General features: G+C 30.3%; 1 protein-coding gene across 2 annotated transcripts in view; it reads right to left on the bottom strand.

Annotated features, from left to right (window-relative positions):
- Nucleotides 1-23,512, bottom strand: part of LOC148311094 (uncharacterized) — a 260,016-nt gene extending 236,504 nt beyond the window's left edge. For both annotated transcript variants that reach the window (XM_088257300.1, XM_088257299.1), the window contains exons 1-2: nucleotides 23,310-23,512; nucleotides 20,540-20,582 (exon numbers count right to left, since the gene is read on the bottom strand). In XM_088257300.1, coding sequence (XP_088113426.1) covers nucleotides 20,540-20,550 — 11 coding nt within the window. In that variant the 5' untranslated portion in view covers nucleotides 20,551-20,582; nucleotides 23,310-23,512. The remainder of the gene's footprint in view (nucleotides 1-20,539; nucleotides 20,583-23,309) is intronic.
- Between the last annotated feature and the right edge of the window lie 1,100 nt (nucleotides 23,513-24,612).

Genomic DNA, 24,612 nt, shown 5'->3' on the forward strand with positions numbered 1-24,612 from the left:
TGTTGGTGGCCACAATTATTTTGAAAAATGCAGATCTTGCTAAGCCTCTTCATCCCCTTTATTAAGAGATTTTATGGTGCCTGATTATATTAAAAAACCACAAACATAATAAAAATAAATACAATATTTTTTTTCAGTTTGTTTTTATCTATTTTAGAAATATTTTGATGTTTTTTTTCAAATCAGCTTCGACAAATAGCTTTTGTCTTCTTTAAGAATAGATAGATATAGAAAACTAAGTTTGTGTTTGATTTATTTTCAAGTTTATAAAATGAACTACAAAGTAATTGAAAAAACAGCTTTAGACAGGAGCGCAAACATTTTAAGAGCTTTATCAAAATATTCGTGCAGAAAATAAACAAATTGGAGCCAGAACGTTACGTACCGTAATGCAGAATGTTTTATATATAAAGCCATTACACAACAAAATGGAAATAGTTTGAAATATTATTTTGCACAAAGATAAAAAAATACACTTTCATACAAAATAAACATATTTACAAAAGTTGTACGTATTGTACATCGTTCAGTCAGCCAGCCCACCCTGTATATATGTACTACTTTTGTCTGCGATGATATGCAAATTACCCCAAATCTATTTACAGGATTCGGACATTTTAAACACAAGCGTATTCCCATTTGTATATTAACAAAGAAAATGCGAATGTTTAACGAACATCATATTTTAAATGTAATTAAGACACCCAAAGCTTACTCTATCATTACACACAATGTCTGTAATTTATATACATATTCCAATACAGCCTGGATTAAAATAACTTCCTACAAATGGCTTTGAAACATAAATTACCTCAAAATATTGATTAGCTTAATTTAATTAGAAACTCCGAGAAAATATTACGTAGTTAAAGGTTAAAGTTGTTATTACTTAGTCTAGGAAAATTTATAATGAAGGTAGAATGATACTGTTAACTGTTAATAAATCATGATATGAGTATGGAAATATCACGAAATATAGTAAAATAATATAAACTTACATACCATTTATTAGTTATCAATATTTTTGCTTAATTGGATGTTTAAAAAATGTCACCGAGACATCCATACGCACATTACCGGATGTTATCTTGAGTTTACAACGTTAACAAGACAAATAATTGAAGAGCATTAGATCCAAATTCAGGATTCTCTATCGAAGGATTAATGGAAAAATAACCATAAATCAATTAGTAAAAGCAAAAAGATTTGTTGTAATTTTGACTGTATCTTCAATTATTTTGAGACGTGTTTCAACTAAATTTAGTACATTAAAAAGCAAATTCAACATTACTTAAAAAAATTGTAAACTAAAATTATTCATACAAAATATAACTGGAATATATTGTTTGCATTTATACCTTGTAACGAGATTGGCCATATGTCAAGTTGCTTGTCAATATTCATGACTACCTTTAAACCATTGTCACATATTTTTAGACAATTAACACACTTAAGTTTAAACTCCATATGTCGCAAGATAAAAAAAAAACTTTATGTGCATAAAATTCCAAACCTCAATTACAAAAAAAACATCAGTTACAGGGGGATGATCTCGTTGTTTGAAATGAACTTCAGTTACCATTTAATAATTGTTATAGTATACAAAGATCCGCCATAAACGCCACTTACAAGCAAGTCTCATATTAAACAGGCAAGTGTAGAGAGAGTTAACTAATCTAAGTACCATGAAATGGTCCTAGTTGAAAAGTCGACCCAGAAACCGAAAAAATGCAGAATAAAGGCCGCTTAGACAATTTTCAATAAAATGTGAAATATATTCTGTAATGATAACCTCAATTTGAAACTTTGGCAAATAAAAGTTACGTGTATGTTGGTCAGCACTTTTATACAGAGTTGAATCGTTAAAACACCCTCGAGATCAGCATATGAACCTGTTAGAGGCACTCGAAATGTGGTTACATCGTTGATGCTACGCATTCCGTAGACCGATATGGTCAGCAAAGTAAATGTGCTCCAAAGAGCAAGAGTATAAAGACTGATTATATACAGTATCTACTCAATGAATTAGGGCCACCCATTATTTTTTTGAATACTCTGAAATCTTTTGGATTATTATATTTATTTTACATAAATACTTTAAGTTTTCTATTGACATCTAATATCATGTATATTACCTTCAATAATATGTAAAATATACCGGGATTATTTAAGCCTTTACAAAATTTCAAACCCTTTTTCTGAGAAAGGTCCCTAATTAGCACAGGTAGACAGATAGTTGAAAGTTCAAAAAATAGTCCTATCTCATTTATTAGTAAAGTTTCATGAGTTCTGGTTGTTGTTTTGTTCAGAGAGGTTATATAGTTATCGTGTCTTGTGAAAAAAACTTAATTTTAAATTTTAGTTCATAAAGTATTTTTTTTTTTGTAAACACAAGTGTTTTTTTTTTGAAAAGGACAAAATGGGAAAAAGTAAAGACATTTCTGAGGAAAAAAGTCTAGTGTTATAGTGCTACTGAAATAAGGAATACTATCTAATAGAGAAATTTCAAAAAAAGAAAACGTTTCTCGTCAAACAGTGGACAGAATTTCAAAATCAATAAAAAATCATTTACCCGCCACCAGCAATCGGCGAAAGAACTGTCGTAGAATTAGAAAAACAACACCGAGGACTGATCGAAAAATCGTTCAAAGTGTCTTAGAAAACCGTAGTGCATCAGCAAAAACATTAAAAATAAAATTGGAAGAAGAGGGTATAAATATATCGGTATCAACACTGAGGCGACGTCTTTACGAAGTAAATCTGAAATGCAGGCGCCCTGTAAAAGTACCAAAATTGACACCACGAATGAAAGCGGATCGATTAAAATGGGCCAGGCTACATCGAAATTACTCGGTAGATGATTGGAAAAAGGTATTTATTTAAATTGAATTTTCAACATATCATTTTAGTAAATAAACTTATATATTTGAATTAGACTTAAATTTTCATTATTTTTCAGGTCATCTTTAGTGATGAGTGCCGGTTAGAAACCGTGACAGAGAGCCGTCGATTCGTCAGGAGAACACCAATGGAACGTTACAATGAGGCCTGTGTGGTAAAAATTATCAAACACCCCCCTGCAACAATGATATGGTCATGTATTATTAACAATTTACCTGGGCCGTTGTTTTTCGTGGAAGGAACAATGAACCAAAATTCCTATAAGCAGGTCCTCGAACGAATTTTATTGCCCTTCTACCATACACTCGACCCAACAGAAGGTCCATACACCTTCATGCAGGATGGGGCACCTTGCCACCGGGCTAAATCAATAATAAATTTTTTGTCTAACAAAAATCTGCCTTTGCTCCCCTGGCCTGGAAATTCTACGGACCTTACTCCTATAGAAAACGTATGGAGCATGTTAAAAAATAAGGTATACTCATTTTCAAATCCAACAGTAGACTGTCAAAAAAAAAATATTCAAAAAATTTGGTCAGTAGACGAAGAAATAAAAACATGATAAAACAGTGCATTTTAAGTATGCCAAAAAGAATTGAGGCAGTTATTTCTGCCAAAGGTGGAAATACTAAATACTAACTATATTTATATGAAAATATATGCATAATTTAAGCGTAATAAAGTGTTTATGTGTAAATAAAATTCAATGTTGTTTTATTCAAGGTTTTCTCTGAGTTATTCCTGTTTGAATTGAGAAATTGCGCGAAATTCTGCGTGGCCCTAATTCATTGAGTAGATACTGTATATATATATATTTTTTGTATATTAAAAGCATTGATAACTTTATGGTATAGTAATAAAATACTCTCCTTACCATCCATTGTTTACTTTGTGTAATACCACTTTTTTGTGACTACCAGTTTCGGAAAATTATTCCATCATCAGGTCATTAAAATTATAATAAAATTATTACATTAAAATTAAAAAAAAATTAATGTGCTTTGACATTTATGACTGATAATAAAGTTCGAAATATGTCCTATCTGGGGCATGTGCTTAGAAGAGAGAAGTACGAGCTATAAGACCTATTCATAAAAGGCAAAATAGAAGGTCGACGATGTGTGGGCGGAAGGCAGATCTCCTGGCTCCAGAATAAATGAGATTAGACGAGAATCAGAACAGATGAGGCGCTGATTAAAGCTGCCCAAGATAGGGACACATACTCTTAAGTGATAGTTGACGTCGGGAGAACTTGACATGGCACACAAAGAAGAAGAAAAAGATACAAAGAACAAGTACACACATACTATGATGTGTATACCCTGCTGTTCACTGAATGCTCGAGATCGCTACAAAAAAACAACTAAAGAGAAAATAATGAAATGCGTGTGATCACGTACAAAACATATAAATAAACGATAATGAGATTTAACGTTAGTAAAACACATTTAAGTTCCGAGAACGGCATATAAATAACCAACTTTAAGAAATTCGCTTCGAAGTAAAGGTCAGTTGAACGTTAAAATCTTTTTTTGATTTTATTGTTTTCAGAAAAAGATTTACTCAATAATAACGTAATATTTATATTTTAATAAAGTTTTTATCTCAATCCTATCTGTACCCAGCCGCTCGTTGCTATGGCTCAATCTGGTTAAATGGAAGAAGAAAAAGAGAAAGCACACATTTCTAATGTTTACCTGTGGATGTACAACATTTTAGCAACTATCAAGAAGTACACTATTCGCCATGAGCAATGATTAGTATTGCTGTTATGACCAATAGATGGCACTGCCATTGCTGTCAAAAAGACAAAATTAAAAATACGTTTCTTTAAAGACAAGAGTTTTTGAAGAAACATATTTTTAACTTTCATAGGTAAAAACACCTGTCACATGTATATAAAAACGTGTATGTATTCGCATGAGACGTTGTGTTGAAATTTCAAAGCAACCCGTGAATTGGAAGATTTAAGATTTTGAACAAACGAACATTCACATTTTTATTGTACTTATATAGATAGAGTTCTTTTGTTTACGTCGGCTTTTAAAGTTTAGAAAAATACATTTTTCAACACAAAGCAACCCTTATTCTTTTGTTGCTAAAATAAATTAGGCAAAGCATTGCTAGAAAACCGTTCTGCCAAGCCTTGAACCTTTTTCTTAGAGAAACGCAATTGAATTCTCCATTCATTAAATACTTTTATCCATTTGAAAAAAGACATAAAAGTAATTAAGACGTGGTGTTGAGAAAAACGCAATCACGTATTTTATTCAGTACTTATATTAGTACAACAAAAAGGTATTAAAACTTTTAATAATGTATTGTATGTATATAAAAATATAATTATATAACAGTCAATTTAAGTAAATATTAAATTATAAATAGATTATATGGTTTTGGAAAGAAAATAGTTGTTGAACGGTTAGAAGTTGAAAAAAAAATCATTAAAATATTCTTTCTTTGTATATTCTAAAAAACAAAAAAATATCCAATAAACACACTTTAAAAAAATTGGGTGTGAACAGACATATGACCTCAACGGTGATCTGCGGCGGAATGAATTTTGTGCTTGCAGATATATCCCTTAATGCCAAATCAATAAATAATATGAAATACGTACTATTGAATATTATAAATTAAGGAATGTGCGTATTCAGATATTTATTTATACTACGCTTTCAGTATAAGGCACGATCATACAATTATTTTCGACAACTGTGATTAAGATAATGCGATTTTAGAGACGAAGGAAGAAAAGCACGTAGTCTTGATGATAATAATTATTGATTTGGAACTTACTTAAGGCACGTCTTGGAAAATCACGACAAAAGTCATTAGGAGATTGACAGGAAGAGAAAGGTGAGAAAAGCGGAAAGCATAACAATGAAACAAAAGTTTTTGGCCTCTTTAAATATTTTTTCAGAACTTCTAATGTTGTAATCATAATTGAAGCGTGATCAAGTTATAATTTTTATTATAGTATGGATTTAAATAAAGCACTCAAAAAGCTTGAAGCTAGAAGTTCTAGGCACTGTGGAAAAGTATCATCGCACACACTCAAAAAGTTTCCCAAACTTTGTTCACCTGCCAAGTATTTCTTGAGAGAGTATCAAAAACTAAATCAGGAAATACAGATTACATCAACCTTGTTTCCGAGAATATTAAAAAATAATAAATCAAGAACACGAAAACCGGATAAAATAAAGTAAATATGTACAAAAAAATACTAAAATATCTTATAGGCATGTCAATGAGAAAAAAAAACTGTTTTTATATATTGTGTTTCGGCGCTAACTTTTTGACACATTATAATTTTTTATCAACTTGAAAATTGCCGACTTATTCCGAGAATAGAAGTTTTTAAAAATATAAACTAACAGAATCTTGACATAAAAATAAATCAAAGTTATTCATATATGAGTTTTCATGTTGTTTATTATGTATATAATTTCATCAATTCAGTTAAGTGATGAAATTTGGCGTACTTTATAATAATGAAAAAAAAAGTTCTTATAGCTAAAGTGAAAAAAGAAAACGAAGATATATTAATTAAGTTAAATTAAGTACAAATGATAGCAAACATCTAAGACACTGTTCATCCCCATTAGGTTTGGTAAAAACCATGATATCACTATCGCTCACTCCTTTCAACAACGTCATATATCAAAAATCGTCAATTTTCAGATGTGCATGTTTTCGGAATGCCCAGAAAATGTACTATATCCCAGCAAAAGCGGCACATTTTTAACTTAATATTTACCCGCTACAGGGCAGAAAGTGTTGTTTTTCCATTTTGAAGAAAAGGTATTGTTTAATTATTTTTTTCAAATAAATTAAATATTTTTCTAATGGAGAAAAACCTTCAAAATTTACTTTAAAAGATCTGTTGCACAGTCAAATGTTTGATAAGTGGCTTGATATTTATTTTTAATACATTGTGTTATTTATAACTTTAAAAACGTTCTTCTGAAAAATCAAGTTTTTTTATTTATGACGTTGTTGAAACGAGTGGGCGATATGAATTTGGTATATGTAGATTATCAACGCGAACTCAGCGGGAGTTGATAAGTTTTCATTTTCTCTTCTTGTATCACTGCATAGTTAGTAAAATTATGCTTATTAATCTACTGGGAATTTAATTATAAATTTTTAACATTTCATCATAAAATATCCCACTGCATTTTTTGCTTGTTGAGAACTAAAAGTAGTTTAACGTTTCCAGAAGTTACGACGAGTTTCGCCCAGTTAAAAGGGAAATTCTATGGATTCGTGTGTATTAAAAGGAGCTTAGTTCTTAGTAAAGGTGTAACTACAGAAACTGCAAAAGTAAGCGAAGCGAAAAAAAAATGTATGAAAGTATCTAGATTTCTAGATTTGAACTTCTGAGCAATGTACTGACAGGTCATATAAATTGGCGGATTAAAAACGCCTTGGAAGTCGTAAAATTGAAAATAAACTTGATAATGCTTTAAGCTAAAGTTTCAATCTCATGTAAAAAGGAATCAACTTTTGAAAATTAGCAAACGAACGTCAAAAACACGCAAAATACACCCATACCCTTTTTAAAAATTCACGAAAATTTCAAAGAATATTTTTTGTTGTTGTTTTGAAACTTTGAACAAGTTAGAAAAGATAGGCGGAATAATTTTCTTGGTTATCTATTATAGGTTGGTTGGAAAATATTGCTTCTAAGTAATAAACAGCTTAATACATAATAAATGTACAAGTAGTTTAAGAAATAAAAATTACATTTCAAATGTAATAAATTTAATAGTAGATTTAAAATTTTGAACAAAGGATCATGTATATTTTTATATTTATTTATTTATATCATGTATAATAACTATAAATCATGTCCTTATTGAGTTTTCCCATACCGAGGGCAAATTTTACAATACTTATTCATAACACTGTATAAAAAAAATGTTTATGACATGCAATCAAATACGACATGGCCGAATGGTGCAATCCATTTCAGATCTACCCACTTCCGTTATCCATTGAAAAGCTCTTTTATGATTAGAATATAGATGAATCATATATACTTGTGTTTACTTAATTGTGCAAAAATTAAGAGCCCCAATACACAGTTTTTTGCAGAATTAAGCGCTCATATACGTACGGAAAGTACGCATTATGTACGTAAGTCACATATATAATATTCCCGATCAGTAATTTCTATTACTGATTTTGGGACATTGATTAAGGGTAACAAGACGGAAACATAAATAAGAAAGTTAAATTTTTTAAATAAATTGAACAAAACTAACACAAAACTAAGGCAAAATGTAAGACAATAAACGGATATAGTAAATAGGCATATAAAAAAACATAGGGTGAGAAGCATGTTTAAAGGAAATAAATGAGAAAATATAACTTATCACTAACACAATTTTTTTTTTTAAACCCTTATCCGCACCCCGATGGTGCATAGGGCACTGCTTCATATGAAAGCAGTGTTATCTTGATCGTTTACACATGAAGGAAAGGTGATCAGCCCTCCGCTTCAGGTGCCAGTCTAGGGTAATGTGTAATAAATATTACAGTGAATAAATCACTTTTATTTATTCGACCCCCCGTGGGAATCGAACCCGGGACCTCCAGAACGGTAGCTGAGCGTGCTGACCATTACACTACGGAGGCGGACAAATATATTTCCATATTTTTTTTTTGGATCCTATTTTTGGACTGGGTTCTATTTTAACGATTTCATTTATTTTATTTGGTGTAATATCGTAATGTCAGTCTTAAAACACAATTCAAATTACCAAGCTCACCGATGACCTTTGTTAGCAAGTGTACGTCCAAATCGAATCGCATTTACCGGTAACGAAATACGGTTACCGCTTTACCACCACGACCCAGGCAGACGGCACCGAGCCCAGGCCTGTGTGGTAATTGGATTACACAACTCGTGGAGGGAGGGTGCCACGCCACACTGGTGAGCGAACACGCTAAATAGATTATTATTACCGCTTCTACAAGACTGCGCGGCTTAAGAGGACTGATTTCTATGCGGCAATAGCGATTGCTGGTGTCCTGAAATGGTCGGGATTAGCTGAAACAGGTAATCGGAATACTTACTTTATCAACCTTCTCCTCCCGGTGATATGTATTTAATACAACTCGAGTTTTAAAATGAGGATATCAACATAAAATATAATAGATACGGGCTCAGAATTTTTCGTATTCCTCTGTAATATAATTATGGATTGCATAAAATTATTATAATATATAGTTATTCATTTGCAGGGACGAAAATAAATCATTTGTGGAAAAAATCGGGATAAAATCACTAATACACAAACGTTTTTTAATGTGTGCATGCGTGGACGGACTCTGCGTATATGCGCAAGTCGTAGCGTATTTACTGCGCCCGTAGTGCGCAGATCGTCTTACGCGGCGGTTGTGTCGGTACGCTAGCTTATGCGATGTATTTTTTCTCGTTTTCAGATACTTACCAGGGCTAACATTAAAAAAATGTTAAATTTGAACTTCAACTATAGTCAATAAAAGCAAAATTTAGGAATATTTTCATATGGCATACAAAATACATATCACCGGTGCACGCGGAATCTTTTAGCACCGTAAGAGAAAGGTTAATCAGCTGCCTGACATGTATAAAATAGAACTCAGTCAGGGATTCAAAATGAATGAACTGAAAATTACTTTATGGAAAAATATTTGTGTTAAGGTTTAGTTGTATTTTGTCATTTTTTCCTTTAAATATGATTCTTACCTTGTTTTTTTTCTGTCTATTTACTGTACCTTTTATTGCTTTATATTTCATATTTTGTTCTGTGTTTTCTTATTTGTTTTTTAGCCATGTTAACCTTAATCCCATGTCCCAAAATCCCATAGCCATGCTCAATTTTGAATGAAGAACGAATTTCATAAGGATTCGAAAAGTGGCAAAAATAAATATTAAAAAATATATATATATTTTACTATACACATAAGTAACCTTTTGTTTTATGTTACATATATTTTTACTTATTGATAAGGAGGTTAAAAACAAATCGTGAGAAATTTGGAACTCATATGTATTAATATGTAACGTTACATACGAGTTTATAGGTAGCATATGCATACATGATGGTGTGTATAACGATTATTCAGGAAAATTATGGAGTACTGTCATCGCAGAAACCTTAGAAAATTATCGATATATATACCAAAGAAATACGTAAAAGTATCCACTGTTTGCAAAAGAGTTTTTAAAAATAAAATTGAACTTATAATCAATAGATCTCCATTTATGCCTTCGTTTTTTTGTGGTTTTAGTAAAAGTGACTAATAAAGTTTATATACTGGTAGACGTTTTATATTGAAATATACATAACTCGAGATATTATGATATTTTTAAAACGAGAATTGAATCTGGGCGTTTAGAAAACACAGGACCAGTCATCGGCTGATCAAAGTCATCTTAGAAAAGAATTACTTATTTTTTTTACAAAAATGTTAATAATTTTGTATATAACCACTCACCGAGATTTTTATGTCTACCGGTTTCGAGACGTACCTGTCTTTTCGTCAGAACAATCACTAACACAGCATGCAAACAATACCACCCTTCACCACCATAGCACCATTTACACACTCAAAACTACACAAAATGTCACAAACACATGCGATTTCTGGTCGACCTATATATACTCATATTATTAAAAAAAAAATTAAAAAATTAATAAGTAAAAATGTCTAACCACAAAGTAAATGCTTTAAATATTAATAATATTGAGAAAAGAATTCTTCGTTATATTTTTTAAAGATGGTGATGAGAACATGTTTGTTAATATTTAATATATGCATGCAGCTTCCAAAATAAAAGTGATATTAATATTCAATTAAGAGAAAAGTTGTGAATGTTACATAGTAGGTATATTAAGTGAATCGTTTCAGCAGGCCAATGATGGTTCCTGAGACCAGATTTTCATATTCCCTTCTTACAAAAAGATACTTCGTCTTTGTCGAGATTCACAATTCACAATATGCAAACAAAGATTTGGTCATACTCGAAATATTACACAATTTTTTAAATACTATCCCGGTAAATTTTGTGAAATCATCCAGTGTGACACGTACAATACATATGAAATAATGAATTTAGAAACATTATATCACTATCCTAACGTAGTGAGTTTTTTTACGTTTCAAAAGTAAATTGAAGAAAAACATTTCAGATATTAAAATTAGATAATAAAAATGTTTGAATCATGTAAAATGAGTTATTTGTAATATTCTGTTGGAAGGCTCTTTTTTATTGTAAGGCCCGTTTTCAATGTTGAGAATCTGAGTGTAATCGTTCACCCTCAGTTCACCTTTCGGCGTTATTCTTCATTCTCACTTTTCATACACTGTGTTGTGTTCAGCGAATCAGTTGGCACGAAAACAGTAAAGTATCCGTGGTTATTTTGCAAGCGAAATTGTAATAAACATTTACCATACACCACGAGATTTAATCATAAGTTTGACTGAGCAAGGACTCAATTTTCACAAATCCCCACCCACTATGGTGAGTTTATGAATAATTTTATACTATAAATTAAGGGTATGAAATTTAATAATACTGTCATATTTTACTACAATAACGTTTATTGTTTTGATTCAACGTTATATTATTTACACCGAAACGAAACTTTCGGAGTACGTTTCATTAAATTAGCTACATCCAGCTGTTTCATATGACAATAATAATTATAATTTATAGAGCGCCATTTTTGTCAAATACAACATAATGAATGTGTGATTGAAGGGAAAATTAAAAACAACATTATTCTACTTTTTAGATTTCAATATTTTTTTAACCATATCGTCCGGTTCCCTCAATGCGTTTATTAATATCGACACAAATTCATCCCTCTCTCTTAGTTAATAAAATATAAATTTCAGTATCATCATCCGCGCATAAGTGAGTCCACAGTTAAAATGATTTTATTATGTTCTCCACGCTTCTATTAAAGAGAAGTGATTAAATAATTAATAGAGGACCAAGACCTGAGCCTTGGGTAACGCCAGTATTACACCATATTAATGAGTTTTTCTTGACATATTTTTAAAAGATTTCTTTGTTTTCTGGTATTTCGGTATACTTATTTTGTGCTAAGAAATGATTTATGTACTTAAGTATATAAATCATTTCTTTCTTTCTTTTAGATGTCAGTACCGTTTAATAATGCATCACGTAAGTAAAAAAAAAACATGACTTTTCAATGGTTTATAAACAATAAATTAACACAAATGAATTCTTGAATTGAATTTAATGTGGCTTTATTGTTGCTTAAAAACTTTACATTATTCGAAATTGTCCCTTCTTGCAATACCTTAAATAATCGTCAACCAAAATGGGTTAAAAAGTTTATCGTTTTTACAGACGATTTTTTTCATATCGAAATACTTTATTTCATTATCTGTAAGTATACCATATATATACATCCATACAATATTATTCAAAATGAACTTTCAATAATAAAAATATTTACTAAAGGAATTTCATTTAACTGCATTAAACTTTCAATGGATAAGCGATGTTTATTTGAGATTCGACATTAATTTTACTAGATTCTAACCACTGGAAGTTAGTTTTTATCCATAATTATAAAAACAGGAACATACAATAGGGTTTGGTCAATAAAACGAAAAAATAATTAACTGATTTAAATATAATTCCTTTCCGGAATAATATTTTTTTCTCAAGTATCATAATACGCAATTAATTAAAAAGGGTTAAAAAATACTCTAGACACTAACCGTTAATTTTATAAAATAGTGATCAAAATTTATTTTAAAAGGATTTCTTACATTATTTACGTACCTATTTTTTTATTATTATTCAAAATATAATTTTATTCAACAAATTTAGTACAAAGTTTAAATAAGGAATGAAAATTCTGTGTAACAATATATTTCAGCGTAAAAAATATACGAAAGAGTCGTAAAAAAAGTTGGAACGAAGAGCCATCACGATATTTGCGTTTGTCTTCAGACACTTTTTTTCACTTACTGACATAGGAATTAGAAGGAACGTGAAAGAGATAAACGATGGATTCCGTCAAAATGAAAAACTGCACTTTCCTAGGATTACCAGGAGCATATGTTGTACAAGCGGTATTTATTCACCGGCTTGTTAGTACAGGGTGTATACACAAGTTCGTGAAGTTAATCGGAGCTCAGATAATGGGCGACTCAAAGTGTCTTATCACCATCATTCACAACAATGAACACACACAGAAGAATGCATTTTTTAATGGTACTTGTGTTTGTTAAGTACAGTAAATATTCCAAAAATTGAATATAAAATTAGCATAGATAAAAAATACATTTGTCAGCTTTTTATACAGAAAATATATTTTATATATCTTCTGTATTGAAAAGAGGAGTGTATGTCAGGACAGAAGAGAGTAGCGTTCCATCCTTTCAGCCTACCCTTGCGGGGAAACGGCGTGATGATAGTTGTTGTAGTTTTTCATATTTTTGGTCAGAGTATACATCGCTCACTCCTTTCAAGAACGTCATAAATCAAAAATCGTCGATTTTCAGTTGTGCATGTTTTCGGAATGCCCAGAAAATGTACTATATCCCAGTAAAAGAGGCATACTTGTAACATAATATTTACCTGCTACAGGGCAGAAAGTGTTGATTTTGCATTTTGAGGAAAAGGTATTGTTTAATAATTTTTTTAAATAAACTAAATATTTTTCAAATGGAGAAAAAACCTTCAGGTTTTACCTCAAAAGATCTGTTGCATAGTAAAAAGTTTAATAAGTGGCTTGATATTTATTTATAATACATTGCATTATATTTTTAAACTTTAAAAACGTTCTCCTGAAAAATCAAGTATTTTGATTTATGACGTTCTTGAAAGGAGTGAGCGACATATTTACCAATAGAACTTCATATAAACAACGAATAATTTACTCTGTTCATTAGAGATAAATTACATTAAACGCCACACAACGCATTAAAATATTACAGTAGCAGTACCCAGCCACGCGTTGCTGTGGCGCAGTATGGTTAAATGAAAAATAAAGCCAAGAGAAAACACACATTTTAATATGTTTAATTTCACAATGTTTTGGGTATACAATATTTTAACAATTATCAAGAAGCACGATTTCTTTATCTGTTTAGTAATGCGTATATTGCTTTTAGTTCAAAAAATGAAGTTGCCAACGCGGTCAGAAAAAGTTTTTAAAAAAACGAACAATTTGTACTTTTATTTAAATATTTTAACGTCGCTTCTAAAATAGTTAGAAAGTGTTCTATCGATAAACATCCATACCACTAAGTAAATAATGTTTTAAAATACAAAATAAAATTCATTCCATTGATTCGGAGTAGTCGAAATAAAATACCTTTTGATTTATAAACATGTTACTGGAATCGACGACAAAGAAACTTTTTTTTGAACAATTAAGATAAAAATTACTATAAAACAAATAAACAAAAAAAACATGAAATACAGATTATGTACGTAGTTTAAACAGGTACACTAAAAAAACATTGCATAAAAAAAGTAGTTATATTAATTTACACCTACTAATTTTAGTACTGAACTAAAAACTGTTATATAAAAAAAATATGTTTCTAAGTCAGTTCTCAACAAAGTGCGCTTTAAATACAGCGCTATTACTCAATGAAAAGTTTTCAACTACCCGATAGTTCACATACATAAACTATGACCCTGCTCTCGGAAGCGTATAAATGCGAGATAACAATTTTCCTCGTGGTTGTGACACTTTGCGCAATAGGGAAACGGAAGCGACAGGTAATAACCTTTCACCTAACCTCTAATTACTCGACTAGAATCACCGAATCCATCGATATTTTCATTAACATTCAAAATAAATAAAAGCAAAATAATTATCAGTCCAAATACTACTTAAATAATTTATATTTGAAGCACTTACTTTGTGATTTTCCGTTTTATAATTAAAATGTAACTTTGTTTTAAAATCACTATAAATGTAATATTATAACTTAATAAATCGGTAGACATTATTATCATGTTATAATAATATATTTATAGTGATTTTAAAACAAAATTACATTTAATTATCAAATACTACTTATTTAAATAAAATTAAAATTACTGGGTACATAATTAAGGCCCAGAAATCAAAAGACCTCAAATTTTACTTTGGAACCAGATTAGAAGACTAATTTTTTTTGCTTAAAACACCGTTTTTCTATTGATAAAATATATTTTTCTTATCTACCTTAGCTTGGACTAGCTGTAACTACCCAACCACGCGTTGCTGCGACTCGGTCTGGTTAAATGAGAAAAAAAATAAAAATATGAAGCACACACATCTAATGTTTCATTTCGCAATGCTTGTAAAGCAATAAAAATCTATTTAATAATTGTGCAATATAAAAATAAAATGCTTAGTGGCAGCAGCTGTCAAGAAGCATGCTATTCGTCATGAGTAATGTTTAATTTCGCATTTGTTGCTGTTACGTAACAGATGGCGCTGCCATTGCGATAAAAATTCAACAAACGTATTTATCTGTCACAGGTAAAAACATGCGCGTATTCGAATGCGACGTTTTGTCAAAAAACAAAACAATTGGTGAACAACTTTAGAATTCAGATTTTGTACAAGCGAACATTTACATTTTTATTTAAATAGATTTTTTTAATTTGGAGGTATTGTAGGCATCTAGCTACACTGCCAAGTTGGCACCGCTGAATAATACGAATTCGCTACGGAGATTCCCGAACGAAATCAACAAAAGCGGCCAACCGAAGAGAAGAAGCCGAGATTCGCCTGCATCGTTTGGTTCTAACGGACGTGTATCTACCTTCACATTTTTACTTCTATACTTCATTAATTAATTAGATTAAATATTTATAGTTCATATCAATAGTAATTGTAGTGTACGAGCTTATATAAATAAACGATCTGTAAGTAAGAATTCTTTAAATATCCTTTTCTGGCTTCCCGTTAATAACGCACACACACACGAGGTGACCAAAGTATTAAGATACCTTTATCTCTTTACCTATTACCTGTATCTCGTAATACCATATATCGATACAAAATTATCTTGAACTCTGTTCTTAAAATAGCTCGTATCCCAATATATAATTTACAATATATGTAGGTACCTATATATTCCAAAATGTTAATGAATCAACGCAAATTGTTTATCTGCTCGACAGCTAATGAAAGACAATATTCTAATTTGGGAACCGTCATGTGTCACGGATCAATAATTCCACACGGATTGTTTTTAGAGATTGAACATTGATACATACCATAGACACAAATAACCGAGTGATGTACATTAATTGATACCCTATCATTTAATTATCGGGCCATATTCCCGAGCGATCGGTATGCAAATTTATCGATTGTCGTAATTTTAAGAACACAACGTGGTAGTTAATCGAAGAAGCCTGATTTAGGTTGCCGATTAGGGAGTTTTAATACGGAAGCGACGAAAAGTTTTCCAACAATTTCCCAATCTTACAAAGTTCCTGAATAGCTAAGCAAGGGACTTCGGAGTTAAAATAATAGAGAATGTTCTGGGGTTCTGTATACATAATATATGAAGTTACAAATTATATCGGAGACATAACGAATGCTCCCGTATTCGATACTAGTACATACTTTACACCAGTAGTCGGCAACCTTTTGAGAGACTGGGTAACAAAAAAAAACGAGAAAAGATTGGCAGCATATTGAAAGATTTTAAATGTAAATTCACAGTAAAATCGAAATATAATTTTGTTACTTACATAAACATAAAACAAAACAAAAAATTACTTTGCAAGAGAAGGTCTGTCAGGAAGCCTAGATGATTCTCTATCAGATCTGGGAATGCGGTGGGACATCTTTCAATGTCAGTGCCACATCAGTAAGGGAATATAAAAAAATAACCTTTAGGTATTTACTATGTGAATAACTAAAGGTTATTTTAAAAATTATTACTAATTCACCCAACTTTTGAAATTGTTGTTATTTTTAATTAATATATTAATAAAAAATAATCATATTTTCTCGGTGGGTAATTCAAAATGTCGTAGTGGGTAATTCAATTACCCGCGGGTAGTAGGTTGCCGACCACTGCTTTACACCTACGTCACCCAATCAAAGTAGACAAACCAATCTAATTTTAACACTGGCTAAAATATTAATCCAATTAATAAACCTTTTTTATGCAACGATTCGGATATTTCGTAAAGTAATTAAATATGCCTAAAGTTGAAAGGGGCGAAGTTTTTCTCCAATTCTGAAAACAGCGTATTTAATGCCGGGATACAAAAGCAATCTGCGAACAAGCAAAACCATTTCAAATTGTATATTTTTCCGACGAACAATGCAAACAGATCCGACGTGTAAACAGTATGAAAAAGCAATATTATTTGCAAATGGTTTCCCTCTAAAATTAATTGTGTATTTTTAACATAGGGATTCTATGTTGACGATGTGAAATCCATATTTTTATACTATTCATTAAAGACATCGCCCTCTATTGCTAATTATAAAAATAAATTTTAAAAACAATTTTTTTTTATTATATTATAATAAATTATGAAAATATAACAAAAATTTAATATACAATACCAAGCCAAGAAAACAAAGTAATCATAAAACAATACTATTCGAAGTTTTAATAATCCCCTTAATATTTAAACAATAATACAAGCACAATAATGATTCTATGTTGACGATGTGAAATTCATATTTTTGTAATATTCATTAAAGACCGCCCCCTATTGCTAATAAAAAAAGCATAAAAAAATTATTAGGATAAATTATAAAAATATAACAAAGTTTAAATACCATAATAAGGCAAGAAAATAAAGTAATCATAAAATAATACTATTCGAAGTTATAATATTTATATTTTTTGAAGTTTTTATACTATTCTTAAGAAGAAGATACTATATCATGTGACGTCACAATAGGGAAAATCAAAATTACCTAAAATTGGTTTTTATAAATATTTTCCTACTTGTCAAAAAATAAATTTGTGTATTCTATTAAATATGAGAAAAAGTAATAAAAACATAGAACTAATTCTTGATTTTGACTGTACGATGTGACGCAAATTATTTTACACTAATTTCATTAATTGATTCGGCAGTCACTTTGCGCAAAAATCTATCCATTTTTAATTAAAGTTTTACTCCGTAAATACCACTATTTCTTAAAATCTACTGTGACACGTGTTTCGATGCATTCCGCATCATTTTCATACGGTGTTTGAAAATGATGCGGAATGCATCGAAACACGTGTCACAGTAGATTTTAAGAAATAGTGGTATTTACTAAGTAAAACATTAATTAAAAATATTTTACACTAATTTGGCTCGAGCGTCTCACATGTCGTTTAGCGAACATATTTCTTATTGTGGCTTTGTTAAATTCACATACAAATAAATAAATTTTATTTTGAAACACTTACTTTCTCATTATATTATATGTACCGCAATACTGCCAACTCTGCATTTATCTTAACTTATTATATTAGTCTATATTAATTGTGATTAATTCATTTTTATTTCAGGTCCCAGAATGAAAAAAAATCGGTCTAAGACAAAGAGAATCAGCAACAGCACTAAAAGGAATGCCTCTTATAACAATGACGTTGCTCCTGTAGAGAAAGACGATAAAAAATCGGTGCTGGACATAGATGATGAAGAAACTGGGTTCGGGTCTTGGCTACAATCTGGCAGCGGTATAGAATGGATGAGACTATTCGTAATTGGAAATAGTTTGATCGTTTTCCTAACTATGACATGGCCCCAATTTCAAAAATTCTATCACATTATTAAAGAAATGATCTACGAGGACGAGTTATACTAAATATTTTACATAAATTTAGAACCGTTAAAAAGGTAACACGCTATATCCCGAGATGTTTGCGGGAATATTCCGGGGATTCATGTTCTTAGGAATAGTTTATTGGTACAGTGTCGGAGTATGGAGGCTCATAGACGATTACTTTGGAAAGGAGTTCGATACATATTTATCCACTGAAATCGAGAAAAACAAACACATCATAGAACAAAAGAACAGCGATGATAATCATTACAAACAAACTCCAGCGGAAATGCTTTATTCAGACACAAGTAAGACCATGCATAGCTGTACAGAACGGGGTTTCATGCAGTATAAGGAAGGGGACAGTGAGAATAAAGAAGATATCGCAAAATGCATGCCAGAAAATGAAATAATTGCCCATACAAAAGTTAAATACAAACCAGAATACGTTAACATCAAACAAGATATGAGCTCTGATACTCTTTGTGACGTTGAACCAACGTCCACTTTTATCCAGAAGTGTACACTAAATTAAACATTATAGTACCATTTTTATAGCCATATAAAAGTTTTCATAAATTATAAGCATGTCATGTTAAATAATAATACATAAATAATATTGAAATAGCAATTATATAATAAGAGTATATAATATATATAGAATGTACCCATTTTACATATTTGATAAATAGTAAAAATACACACATATTTGTTTTTAAATTATTTAATGATCCTATGAATTTTCTGTAAGTATGATACAAGAAGTACAAGTTCATGTACTTGTATTACTCGTATCATCTACGTATTTCAAGTGCATGTTTAAACCTTTTTTAAGTATAAATATAATATCCATCATGTGTATTTTCAAAATTATTGATATAATTAATATGAATAAGTTTGAAAATAAATGTTATGTTTTTTTATTATTATATTTGGATGAAATTGCTTCTCGGTAATCTTATCTTTCATCCATTTTTTCAATGTAATTTGTGAGTAAATAATTCATATAAAGTAAAACAAATATCACCGAAAATAATACATTGCGGTGGCCCTTAAAATTTTGTATTTCAAGTATTCTTATCGTCTCACATATAACTGAAAGACAGCATTTCATTGATCATATGCTTTCTGTTTAAAAAGTAGGAAAATAAGCATAAACCTTTTTTCAAAGACATTTCAAGTAATTAGTTTAATCAGGAATGTGAAGTGGTGAGGCGAGAAAATTATTTTCTTACCTTGTTCCCAAAGCTAAAATCACTAATATTATCATAAAAATTCTAACAATAATTTTCTTTGAAAAAAAAACAACTCTCTGGGATTAAATGACACCTGGCCGGGTCTAGTGTTAAACGAATAAAAATTATTACAATATATATTCCAAAGTATACAAGTTTATTTAATGTTAGTTTTACTAAGAACATCAGTACTTACACCAAAAAAGTCTGAAATAAAATAAAAAGATTCAATCTAATAGTAAGTATAATATTACATCTTGAATAATTTATATTTGTCAGCGTCCTTGGTGTAATGGTTAGTGTGTTTAGCCACCGTGCTGAAGGTCCCGAATTCGATTCCCAAGGGGGGGGGTGAAAATAAATATTAGTGATTTAACACTCTTATATTTATTTAATATTACCCTGGACAGGTCTCTGAAACGCAGGAGTCATCTTGCCTTCATGGAAGTAACAATCGAGAGAACACTACACCAATACGATGCAGTGCCCAATGCACCATTGGGTGCGAATAAGGGTTAGAAAAATAATATGGCATAAGATAGATATATTTAATACAGGAGAAATTATCACCAAAGTAGCATGCAACCTTTTACCACCATGCTGAACATTTTGTATGTATCATACCTTCTTAACATTATTGTAGTAAAATGTCCCAATCTGCAAACATCTGCCAAAAAAAATGTTTTCATATAATAGAATTCATGTCATCATTGTAACATTTATTAATGTTTTTAAAAAAAATGGTCAACAGCAAAACATAATTTATTTAAAGATATTTGAAACATAGACACGTTGTGATTAAAAAAATATAGTTGATACTTTTAATTCATACTCAATTCATCGCGATATATAGCGATATTTAAAAAATATATAAACATTACTATAATTATGTAGTGCCTAACGTAAACATCTTGCGAAATGACTCCATAAATAATACCTATGTTAAAATATATGGATAAAATATGATCTCAATAGATAATATTAGATTTTAATTTACTACAATGGTTTTGATCTGAAGTTTAAAACATACCACTAATTAAAATAATTTCTGTTAGGTCTCCACAATAAAAACTGCTACAATTTTATAACAATATACATAAACAAGGATTTTTTTAAAGTGATAAGCGAATATATACTACTAGCTATAATAATGAATACCAATTCCATTAATATTTCATGTAACACTGATTTTAAGACATGGATGGAACAGACCAGTTAAAGACACATTTAACAAACGTCTTCATAACAAATATTTTGGTATACAAAAAGTACCTTATAACTTAATCATAGAATCAACTGTGTTTTCAATTAATTATAATAAAGCAAACAAACTAGAAGATACAATAAAGAATAACTTTTCAATTTATCAAAACAGCTTTGCCCTCCGCACACCTACACTGGATCTGACGGCTAAAACAGCTTCGTCCTCCATATACCCCACACTGGATCTGAGGACTAAAATAATTTTGGTCTCCTTTAAAGACAACAGCTGGAGGCGCATTGTAGGGGCTAACCGACATCGTATCCATGATAGTTCATAAGGAACTGTCACTAGAGGTGGTATCATACATGATAAAAATAGTGAAAGACATAGGCAACATTTTTATTTTTTTAATTAAAAAAGATAAATATTTGTGTTTTTATTATTCACACAAATATTTTAATTAAATACTATTTCTGTGAACCTAAGCGGCTTATTATTAGAAATAGGTATCAAATAGTGGTACAGTGGATTCAAACCGAGAAACTATGAAGAGTCCGCGAAACTAACCACGGGACCACAACCTGACACTTAAGAAAACCAAGCTAGGACACAAAATGCCGAACCCTCTTCTAGTGGAACGGAAGGTCTGTTGATGACAGTCAACAGTCCGCCTTCTCTTGTGGTTTCTTCCAAGCAATGAGCAAATGCTGAGAAGTTCCTGATTGGCCCACACTAGATTATCCCTCCTGTTCCCAACACAGATTTAAATCAAATATCTTTATTTAAATCCACTGAATGATATATAAACCTTGTACATAATAAGCAAGGTAAAAAATAAATGGAATTCCCAAATAAAAAAATATAAAAAAGCTTTGTTCTCCACACACGCCATCCTGTATCTAAGGACTCAAATCTTAAATACATGCTCTTCGACAAATGCAGGCTCACTCTGCAAAGATCACTCTGCGATCTGGCAGCTTGAACACATATTTGCAAAATAAATACAGAAAATGGAAAGAAATAACTTCTTCACCGACTTCAATCAAATTTATTGGACGTAATCATTTCATATCTAATGATTATGTGAAGTGAGCAGATCAGTATATCCAGGGTTTTTTTTCCATGTAACGCGGTGGAACGGCGTTCCGGCATTTTTTTTAGGGATATATATTTTTTTAAATTTTCAAAATCAATTAGATGGAACAATATTTACGCTTACGTAATTAAAATCTATATTTAAGTAATTCGTCAAAATGATAGGAAAAGTCTCATTTTATTTTAGTGATATTTGAAAATAAATTGTTTTAGTAAAAATCTTGACATGAAGTGAGTTCCGAGACCTTTTTTGTTTAAAAAAGCCGTGAGTATATCCCACAGGTTGTATAAAGACACCATGGATATTGCTGAAAAGCTTTGTTCATTATTTGGTCTCAACATGTATTAAAAACTATAAAGATGTGTATCTACTACGATCGCAAATATAGTAATGCATATGTTTGTGCGCTCTAAGCGTGCATGGCTAACGCTTCATTTCAGGTGATTCGCCACGATCTGCTTCAACAGAGATCATATGGTGATCACTATTGTCATGTATTGGGGCACAGTATGTTCACAACTGTTGCAAGCAAAATGTCTACATTGGAAATGTTGCAATTTCGCAGAGCGCTACATGTTTATTATTCAAGGGGATACCCAACTTTAGGTCATTTGTTTGGAACTTCTTTAATTTCCAGATAAATTCAGTTCTTAAATAAAAAAGTTAAATTTTATTTAAGTTAAACACTTGTTTTTAAATGCATAATTTAATCATTAACCTTGCAAGGTGCATAATTAAAACAATACCAGAAAATTATACCTGTCATTGAAAATATAATAAATATTAATGATGCGACATTCTATGCGATAATTTAATAACAACATAGTCAAAAACACATTGAAAAAAATGAGAATTACTCTGTGATTTTAACACAGAATCCAAATTTAGTTTTCAATTTTTGACAAAAAACAACTAATTTCAAACAATGTATAATCAAGGTTATCAACTTTATGTTGACAATAACAGAGGTACTGCAGAGTTATACACTACAATAAATATATCTTTTTAACAAAAATATAAAGAGAAATCAGTGTTAACATTGGAATTTGTATAAATGTTTGATAAGAAGTATGTAATGCAAAATAATGCCCTACTTTCAATTCCAACTCTCCAAAGATAATGTTCATATATTATTTTGACACATCACAAATTTAGTAACACAAATAGTAGTCCGTAAAAGAATTTTGACAATGCAATAAGTTACAATAACCGTCACAAACAAAAAATTTAGAGACAAAACTTTTTTGACATTGAAAACAAGGAACAAGTGTCAACGGAACACATTATTTGAAACATTACCATAGAGTAAATATTATCCTCCTGTCAAATAATAATATTCAGTAATATTATAAAACTGGGGTATGTTGTTTAAGTTCAGCTTATTATCTATACCCTTTGTGATACTATTTTTACTTGTGAAAGCAAGGTTTTATTCAGCTCAACGAATACTTGCCTACTTCGCAAGTCTTTACTGATTTTTAAAATAAATAAATCAATGTTCATTTGTACTAATTTTATTCTTCTGAGAAATTTAAATAATAAATTTCCAATCCAGTGATTTTTTTACAGCAAAGTTAAGTTTCATATTTTCTATGGAGTATGTAGATGAATATTGCTTAAGCAATAATTTATTTGTGACATTAACTGGTTCGCTGCCATGAGCGCGTTAACACGCTTTTCAATTGCGTGCTCGCCTGGTCGGCAATACAAAAACGCTCTCTTTTGGTATCAAATCTGATTGGAATATTTTTTTATTAGAATATATAGACAACTCTTTGGAAGATCAAGAAATACTAAAATATTATAATTTAGTGATATTATAAAAGTTATAGTCATCTTTCTAAAAGCTTCCACTAATAGTTTCTGATACAGGGTTACCGACTGCAGTTTTTTTAAATTACTTTTTTATGTGCAACATTTACATTTATGTTAATCCTTTTCGAATTTTAGTTAACATAAATGAATAAACATATTTTACTCCGTTTTATTTATAAGTAAATGTTTTCTCTGTATCAAGTTGTAGCAACCCTGAATATTTAAACTTTGTTTTTCTGAGTAAATGGCAGCTCAAACGCCACACGGTGTATATATTTGGCAAATTTTCATTATATCTTTAATATCAAAAAACAAAAAAATATGCTTTTTAGGTTCTATTTTTAAATTTTAAAACATTTCGGTATTGAAAAGGTTAAGATAATATTCGCTTATGATTTTCAACCTTTTGAGTTCCACAAAGCTTTAAATGCCAATGCAAAATTAAAAATATGTATTTTTGTTTATTTATTTCCGCAGATATTTGAAATATTACTTAGTATTTCAATTATTGGTAAACTTTTCAAACCAACAATAATATTTCAAAATCAAATGGAAGGTTTGGAACCATAATATTGTTTGTAA

This window comes from Brachycentrus maculatus, unplaced genomic scaffold (genome assembly GCF_059751285.1).
Source record: "Brachycentrus maculatus isolate JH-2025_06_01 unplaced genomic scaffold, ASM5975128v1 h1tg000077l, whole genome shotgun sequence".
Classification (NCBI taxonomy): domain Eukaryota; kingdom Metazoa; phylum Arthropoda; class Insecta; order Trichoptera; family Brachycentridae; genus Brachycentrus; species Brachycentrus maculatus.